The sequence below is a fragment of the Vigna radiata genome, chromosome 1 (assembly GCF_000741045.1).
Source record: "Vigna radiata var. radiata cultivar VC1973A chromosome 1, Vradiata_ver6, whole genome shotgun sequence".
NCBI classification, from domain to species: domain Eukaryota; kingdom Viridiplantae; phylum Streptophyta; class Magnoliopsida; order Fabales; family Fabaceae; genus Vigna; species Vigna radiata.
The window spans coordinates 25,614,045-25,622,291 of NC_028351.1; the positions used below are offsets into that span (position 1 = coordinate 25,614,045).

Sequence of the window (8,247 nt, forward strand, 5' to 3'; positions counted from 1 at the left end):
TGCAGAAAACACAGAAATGGATTTGCAACTGAAAATGATCGCATTTGCCTTATTGGTATTGCAAGTTTCTTCTTCTGCGAGAGCTCAATCTGGAGTCTTTGATATATCAAAATATGGAGGAGCCCCTAATGGAGATATAACTCAAGTAAGATTTTGATATATATATGTCTTTTATACAAAATTGGTCAAATAAATATGATTATATCTAATTTTGGTTTTCATAATTTTAACCCTAATAGGCTTTGACAAATGCTTGGAAAGATGCATGTGCATCAGCAAACCCTAGTAAAATTGTGATTCCTACAGGCACATACCACTTAAAACAATTAGAATTGAAAGGGCCTTGCTTGGCCCCTATTGAGTTTCAAGTTCATGGAACAATTCTAGCACCACAAGACCCAAATCAGTTCGATGGAGAAGCTCAATGGATTAAATTTTCCTATATTAATTTTTTTACCTTGTCTGGTGGTGGAACTTTTGATGGTCAAGGTGCAATTGCTTGGAACGACAATAATTGTGAAGAAACCAAGATCTGCAAGAAGCTTTCCATGGTAAATAATGTCTACATTTTTTAATATTTCAATTATTTACAAACTATTTGACCCTTTTACTATCTATTTTTCTTTTGCATTTCAACTCACAAATTATTTCTTCTATTATTTCATAGAATTTTGGATTTGGTTTCCTCAACAACACCATCATTCGAGACATAACATCAAAGGACAGCAAAAATTTCCATGTGAACGTTTTGGGATGCAACAACATTACATTTACAAACTTCAACGCTATTGCACCTGGAGATAGTCCCAACACTGATGGAATTCACATTGGAAGATCAACTGGTGTCTACATTACTGACACTAACATTGCAACTGGTGATGATTGCATCTCATTGGGTGATGGTAGCAGAGAAGTCAATGTCTTGAATGTGAAATGTGGACCTGGACATGGTATCAGTGTTGGAAGCTTAGGAAAATATCAAGAAGAAGAACCTGTTGAAGGTTTATCAGTAAAAAACTGCTTATTAAACAACACAGATAATGGTGTGAGAATCAAGACTTGGCCTGATACTCCAGGAACTATTACAGTTACTGATATGCATTTTGAAGGCATCAAAATGATTAATGTCAGAAACCCTATCATTATAGATCAAGAATATTGTCCATGGAGTCAATGCACCAAAAAGGTACTTCATTAAAATCACCCTTTTCAGTTAGAATTAAAATTCATTTATTAAAACATGCATTTGGAACAAAATACTAACTTGAAAAGCTAAAGAACAGTATATCATTCATTGTTAAAAGAATCTGCTAACAAATGTTTTCTTCCCTTTTTTTCAGAATCCATCAAAAATTAAAATAAGCAAGGTTTCATTCAAAAATATCACTGGAACTTCAGGAACTCCAGAAGGAGCTGTTTTGCTTTGTAGCAGTGGTGTACCATGTGAAGATGTGACTCTTGCTGACATTGATTTAACATTCAATGGAACTGTTGCTTCTGCAAAACTTTCCAATGTAATAAAACCCATTATTCAGGGAAAATCATTATTGCTAAATTCCACGACCACAGGTTAAATTGTAAAAACCAAGAAGTCATCCTCTTCCTAGCTGTAATTTCTCATAAATTTTAACTGTAACAATGTGATCGTTGATTCTAATCCTTTGAAAAATACTGATTCTCCAGTCTAATCTTTTGCACACAAAATTTTATAATTTATGCAGTCTTACCAAATTATTGCAGAACTTAATTGCTTTTGGACTAAAAACAGCACATACAAATTACTTCATGTTTAATTTAAGATATGACATTGTGCGTCCTATATATTTTTAACACAAGTCATCCAAAGCTTTTCTACAAATGTACTCACTCAAATTTGAAGTACTCCTACAAGCTATAAAACCTCAAATCACTTCTTTCAAAATGAGTTATTGGTTTAACATTAATACATTTTAACTGATCTTTTCAAATGTAATACATGTATTGAGATAACATAAATTTTATATTAGTTCTGATATTTTTACAATAAAAAAATAGAAAAACTGGTCATCTAATAATAATGAATACAAAAGCAACTAAGAAAAAAAGGGAAAAAAATGTACCTTGCACATCTTAAGAATGAACATATTCTCCTTTTCTTTCTATAAATTGTCATTTTTGTTGACGAGTAATGATATAATACAAGTGAGTCATTTTGAATCTCTAAAGCTTTTGTTGAATATAATTTGTGTGTAAAGAAGTTAAATATTTAAATAGTATGATAACTATATGTTTATAGATCGTTGTGTTGAATAATTATGCAATTAGTCACTTTTATAATTATTCTCTCTCAAACTTAACAATTTAATCTTAATATAAAATATATGATAAAATAATTTATTAAAATAAAATTGAATTTTCATATTTTATATATATATATATATATATATATATATATATATATATATTGATTTTAATACCAATTTTATTTAAATTAAATAGATTAAATGAATATGAATTTAAACTTTATTAAATCAAAATCTTAAATACATTCAAAATATTTAAATCAATTTTATTCAATTAAATAGATATGAATTTCAAATCCAATCTATTTCATTAGATTTTGTTTAGATAGAGATTTGATTTTTAAAAGTTCTTGCATCCCATGGATTCTACAACTGGTGATTTTCTTTTAGGGGAGTGAGAATCTCTGGTAGCCTATAATAAATATTGTACTATATTGAAAACAACAGTCTTTTAAGTCGAACATTAAATAAAAAATATTCAGTTAAATTTAAAAAAATATAGACTTCACGTTGTTTCTTAAACTTCTTTTTAATAATACTCTACATATAGCTAAATTAAAATAGTTCACATTGAAAAAAAAAACACAAAAAGTATATGAGCTGATAAAAAGAAAACAAAAATCTCATTTTAAAACAATACTTATCGTATGTCATCAATCAGAAAGGTAGAAAAGTTTCCAACTTTATTTTGCTTTCATCCCAAAATATATTTAAAATTGAGATTAGCGTAAGCAAACACTTTTATTTATGTCAAAAGGTTGACTAACTTGTGGCAAAAGTTTAATGCACTATGATCACTTTATTTTAGTGTTGTTTTATAAAGGAAAAAAGTAATGCTTTTAAAACAAGACCAGATATAAAACTGGTTAAATCACAAATTCAAAATTTAATGATTCAACTGAAGTTGCACTAAAGTCCAACCATAGTTAATAGTCAAGAACATAGATATTTTTTTCAAAATAAATGCTACTGTCTGTTGTCACCTAGGTCCCATTAGCCAGAAATTTCGGTTCAGTGTACTTTTCTTCTCAAATATCACCATTCAATTCGCAAAATAACTTCTCTTTTGGTGCTTCTAAGCAAATAATTGAATCACTTTTATGTATACTTCTAACATATAGCCTTCATTCACCATCTATAGTATAATATTCAATCGATCTTTCTACATATTTTGATACCTTCATTCAACCAAGAGCTACAACACATGTTTCAAAGACTGTGCTTCTAACCTACAACTGCAGAGAGTACATATAACGGTTCTATCCTAGAACTAAAGATAAACAGCAACACAGAACTAAGAACACTGAACTGCACAATATACCCTTCACAAGTCTCACCGGTTATACATGTATGTGCACAAGATGTTACTTGTGATGAACCAATCATTTACTGCTACAGCTGTTGTGAGCTACTTCTGCTGATTGAAATCCATGAAGTTAGGGTGGTTCTGTCCAGAGGGAGGAGGAGGCATGCCAACCTGTGCCTGGTGTTGTGCTTGCTGTGGTGCAGAATTACTCAACTGTTGCATCGCTAACTGGGAAGCCAACTGGTTGAATATCCCACCAAAAGAAGGGTTACCTGCAATAGCACCCAAACGAGTACTCTGTGCCCTAAGGCGCTGCAGTTCTTCTTTCAATGCCTCATTCAGATCTGCAATTACAGTGTAGCCATGTTGGTATTCATTTCTTAAATTTGGAATAAGCAAATATAAAATCTACAACTTGACATATTTCAAGGAATATTGTTCCTGTCCTTGAACAAAGGGTGTGAAATAAACCCATAAAAAATCATGAGACAATGTTCATACATGTAGTCAGTCATGTGTATTTATCCAATTTTGTATGAAATAACTGATGAACAGGGACAGCACATGTCCATTTTTAACGGAATGATAAACATGAAGTGATGCATACCTTCTCTAAGCTGTGCTTCTTGCTCTAAAGCCTCTAGACGCAGTTTGAGTTCCTTATTCTCTGCAGTTAAATCTGTGGTGTCTCTCTGCATCATATGAGATATTGATAAGTTTTCTTCTTGTTTCTACTTTCCCTTGTGTACAAAATAGAATTTAACTGAAATACCAAGAGAGTAATGGTATGTAGTAAAAAATAGTTTGATTGAATTCAGACAAACTTTGTTTAGCTTCAAAGGGGTGTCAGATTCGTTCAAGTGGAGGGGACCATTCATCATCCAAAAGTCAAATGCAAAGGCACCAATTTAAGTTTTGAATCTGTAATATACTCTAGAGTCTTGCTCTTAAGGTAGTGGTAAGAGACAAAGAAAACAGGGAAACCTAGCAGTGTCAGATACCTGGAGAATTACCTATTTACCATATATATAATCTAGTATAAGTAGCTTGGAAACATCTAAACTACCATTGCAACAAACAACAACTACAACAATTAAGCCTTATCCAACTGACTCCTGAGGTAGGCTAAATGAATCAACTGATACCTTGGGGCAGCATCAAATACCAATTTTTCATAACAACCTAGCACGACAAAAAACTTGAACCAAAGAGAAGGATGTTAACTAGGTTATGCTTATCCTGGTTAATGTTCGGTGAAGGAAGACTACAATTGGCAGAGCTAATGAATTTAAGGCCCCCTAGCAGATTATTACACAGCTGTTAACTGGAAAAAAATGTCCCCTCATCTACAATCATAATCTGCTATAAGCCTAAAAAAGCTACAGCAACTTTAAGTAAATATATTCTTCAATATTTTGATGCTGATATGTTCTCTATTTGATTCAGAACACTTGATTGATCTGCATGCCCTGTTATTCTATTATATTATGAGCATCCATTCTACGATAGACACATCTTTCTTGAATAACATATATGCATCAAGATATATCAGATTTTAAACATTGTTGCGTGCATGCAAATTGCATAGCATTTTCGCAGTAGCTGTGAGGATAACTCTACAACAAAAATTTCCCACAACTCTTTCAAAAAAATACCAGAACATCATAATTATCAGCCTTGCAGTTCTCAATTTATTTTTTACCCAAATTCTTCTTTCTAAATGAAATACAAAAGTTTTCATCACAATTCTTTATTCTTTTTCTAACAGCTATGCATATGTTTCATTACCAAATTCTTCTTTACTTTCAACTTACTTTGTTTATCACGGAATAATTTAAACAAGTATAGCCCCAGTATTGAATAATCAGTTATGACTTCCCATATGATTGCAACGTATGCACCAAGAATCATTTCATGCTTATGTTATTGTGATCAAAATAAAGCCTATATTTAGTTTGCCATATAACCCGCAGCCACAGTTTAATGATTTACTAGTCCCTCTGATAAAAACACTAATTTTTTGATGAAATATAAGATAAAAATGCAAATGATTTCAGAAGACATTTGAAGATACTAACGAGCAATATATCCACAGTTGAGGTCTGCTCTCTGGTAATTTGGTCCTTCTAATTTATGATATTAATGTATTAAGAGCAAAATGCAACGGTAAATTTCCACAAACTGCCACAGTCATCCCTTGAAGTAGAAAGTAAATGAAAATTGAAGCGTGCATCGTCTTTGATTTCTTTCCATATGACAAAAAAAGTATAAAATCTAGATGAGCATGGTATAATTGTCAAAAGGGATTTTACTGTGTCACACGTAAATTACAAAAGCTATGAGGGATGTTCAGTAATAAGAACAACATGAAAGGGATGACATATATAGTAATTTTATCCAAACCAAGGACAACTTTGAAGATATAACAGAAAATTTTAGTAATAACTTTGCATTTAAATAAAGGGCCCTTGATTATGTGTGGGATCCATAAACTGTTGTGAGTTTGTGACCACACAACTCAAGATCAGTATAAAGTAAACCTACATCGATGCTAGTGTGTTGGGGGGCTCCATCAAACACTGACAAGAACAAGTTACCAAATTCATGCTTATTCATCAACACCAAAAAAGAAAGGACATACCTGAAGCATGGTAAGCTGTGCAGATAGGTTGGTTGCTTCAGTCTGAAGTGTCTGCACCTTCCTCTCCAATTCACTGGTGTAACGAATCTTCCTCTCCTTTGATCTAGCAGCAGATTGCCTGTTAGCAAGAATCCTGCAAACAGAACAACATTCCAAATCCATACCATCAGTGCATCAAACTAATCATTTTCTCCCAGTTTTCCACAATCCATACACCCCTTAACACAACTTTTCTTACTGTAGTAAGAAAAAAAGAAGATAAAGAATGCTGTAATTCCTATTTCCTAATAACCTAATTATCCAGTAGAAAATTGTGCATTACAAAATAAAAGGCAGGCATAACAACTTGATAAGAAAATATGACAACACCAGTGCATCAATCAGATAGCCTGTTAATAAAAATTCTGCAAACACATAAAACATCCCAAAACCATAATCAGTTCATCTAACCAAGATTTCTTAATCAGTTTCCTCACAATCCAAAACACCTCTTTATGATAATAATAACATGGTTTCCACAACCACCATAAGCCTCTGATTCTTTAGTAGGACCTCATATGTCCACAAGTTTCAATCCTTTAAATAAGACGAATCATCAGTGCAGGATATTGGTGACACTTCTTGCAACACCCCAAAAATAATAAAACATCGTATATTTGTAACCATATTATTTTCAGCAAAAAACAACTTATGTGAAACTATCAAATAAAAGAAATACATAACATATAAATGAAATTGCGCTTAAATTTATTACCATAAAAAACCAAGAACACAAACAAGAAAAAGAAAACGAACCTCTTAGCTCTTTTGGGATCAATAAGAGCGAGTTCAGCTAGTTTATCAGGAGCCATAGCTTTCTTCACGCCATCTATCCTCATCGCCGAGTCCGCCTCAAACGACGTCGTCGAGGACCCGTCCATGGAGTTGCTGTGCCGATGGTGCCCTACCCTCCGCTCGCCGCCGACCCTCCCTCCGCCGCCCCTCTCCTCGCCGCCGCCGAACCCGATCCCGTCAAAGAAATCGGAGCCCACCGACAGACTCCTCAGGTGCCCGCCGGCGGGTGCCCCCGCCGGCCTCGGCCTTCCGCCGGACTCGTCGGAATCTACTGCTATCGGCACCGCCCCGGAGGCCCCCGGCGAAGGCAGGGGGAGCGGCGAGGGGAGCGTGGAGATGTCGAGGTCGGAGGCGTCGAAGAGGAGTAGGTCGTCGAAGTTCGCGGCGAAGCGGAAGGACGTGTCGGAGTGGGAGCGGCGGTGGTGGGACCCACGCTCGGGCATGCGTTCAAGGTCCAGCGTCAGCGGCGACTTTCCGGTGAACTTGGGGTCCATCGAAGTAAGAATAAAAATCCAATCTTTGTTTCTCTTCTTCCTTTTCTTTGTTGGATTGTTGTTTGTTTTTGTTCTTGTTAGTCTTGGTGATGGTGAAGAGAGAGAAAGAAGAAGAGGGTTGTTCAGGTGGTTGTTGGGTCGTGGTTGTGTGTGAGTTTGCTGAGGAACAAGTGGAAGCAGACAAGAAATTGACTTTAGTGAGCAAAAGTTGAGGAAGTTGTGTGAAGGCAGTGGTCTCCAAGAGCATCATTAGTGTTGGGATTAGAGATATCTGACGGCAATCTTCATTGGTGGCGTAACTAGAGTTGACACCATTTTCAATTTGGAGTTTAATGGAAACACCAATTTAGTAGTGGAATATATTCACTAAATAGGCTTATTAATTATTATTTAATTAATTATTAATTATTATTTAATTAATTATTCATTATTATTTAATTAATTATTAATTATCATTTAATTAATTATTTAATTATTAATTATTAGTTTTCTAGTGTTCAATCAATTATTATTAAATTAATGATAAGAAAATATTACTGCTTTATTTCCAATCAATCATATTTTTGTGTGGTATTCAATGTTTTGATAATAAAATTAAGAAACACTATAATGAATTTGTGGAAATTTGCTTGCTAAAAGAGTTAAGAGGAAGAATTCCTTGTCTTTTCTGAACTATCTAGTCAAGAGTGA

General features: G+C 33.9%; 2 protein-coding genes across 2 annotated transcripts; one reads left to right on the forward strand and one right to left on the reverse strand.

Moving 5' to 3' along the window:
• Positions 1–1,684, forward strand: LOC106760083 (polygalacturonase-like). The gene is made up of 4 exons (XM_014643520.2): positions 1–145; positions 240–551; positions 668–1,186; positions 1,341–1,684. Exons 1-4 carry the CDS (start codon positions 17–19, stop codon positions 1,572–1,574), a joined length of 1,194 nt encoding a protein of 397 aa, XP_014499006.1. The 5' UTR covers positions 1–16; the 3' UTR covers positions 1,575–1,684.
• A 1,734-nt stretch (positions 1,685–3,418) lies between these two features.
• LOC106763066 (transcription factor VIP1) lies at positions 3,419–7,877 on the reverse strand. The gene is made up of 4 exons (XM_014647274.2): positions 7,025–7,877; positions 6,230–6,362; positions 4,196–4,280; positions 3,419–3,932 (listed from the first exon to the last, which is right to left on the reverse strand). Exons 1-4 carry the CDS (start codon positions 7,555–7,557, stop codon positions 3,691–3,693), a joined length of 993 nt encoding a protein of 330 aa, XP_014502760.1. The 5' UTR covers positions 7,558–7,877; the 3' UTR covers positions 3,419–3,690.
• Between the last annotated feature and the right edge of the window lie 370 nt (positions 7,878–8,247).

Bases quoted from the DNA above. Each gene is read 5' to 3' on its own strand.
- LOC106760083 (XM_014643520.2), top strand. From the start codon at position 17: ATGGATTTGCAACTGAAAATGATCGCATTTGCCTTATTGGTATTGCAA. The intron at 552-667 runs GTAAATAATGTC...ATTATTTCATAG, and splicing joins TCTGCAAGAAGCTTTCCATG to AATTTTGGATTTGGTTTCCT. The intron at 1,187-1,340 runs GTACTTCATTAA...CCTTTTTTTCAG, and splicing joins GGAGTCAATGCACCAAAAAG to AATCCATCAAAAATTAAAAT.
- LOC106763066 (XM_014647274.2), bottom strand. From the start codon at position 7,557: ATGGACCCCAAGTTCACCGGAAAGTCGCCGCTGACGCTGGACCTTGAA. The intron at 6,363-7,024 runs GTTCGTTTTCTT...TTCTGTTTGCAG, and splicing joins GATCCCAAAAGAGCTAAGAG to GATTCTTGCTAACAGGCAAT. The intron at 3,933-4,195 runs GTATGCATCACT...CTGTAATTGCAG, and splicing joins AGAAGCACAGCTTAGAGAAG to ATCTGAATGAGGCATTGAAA.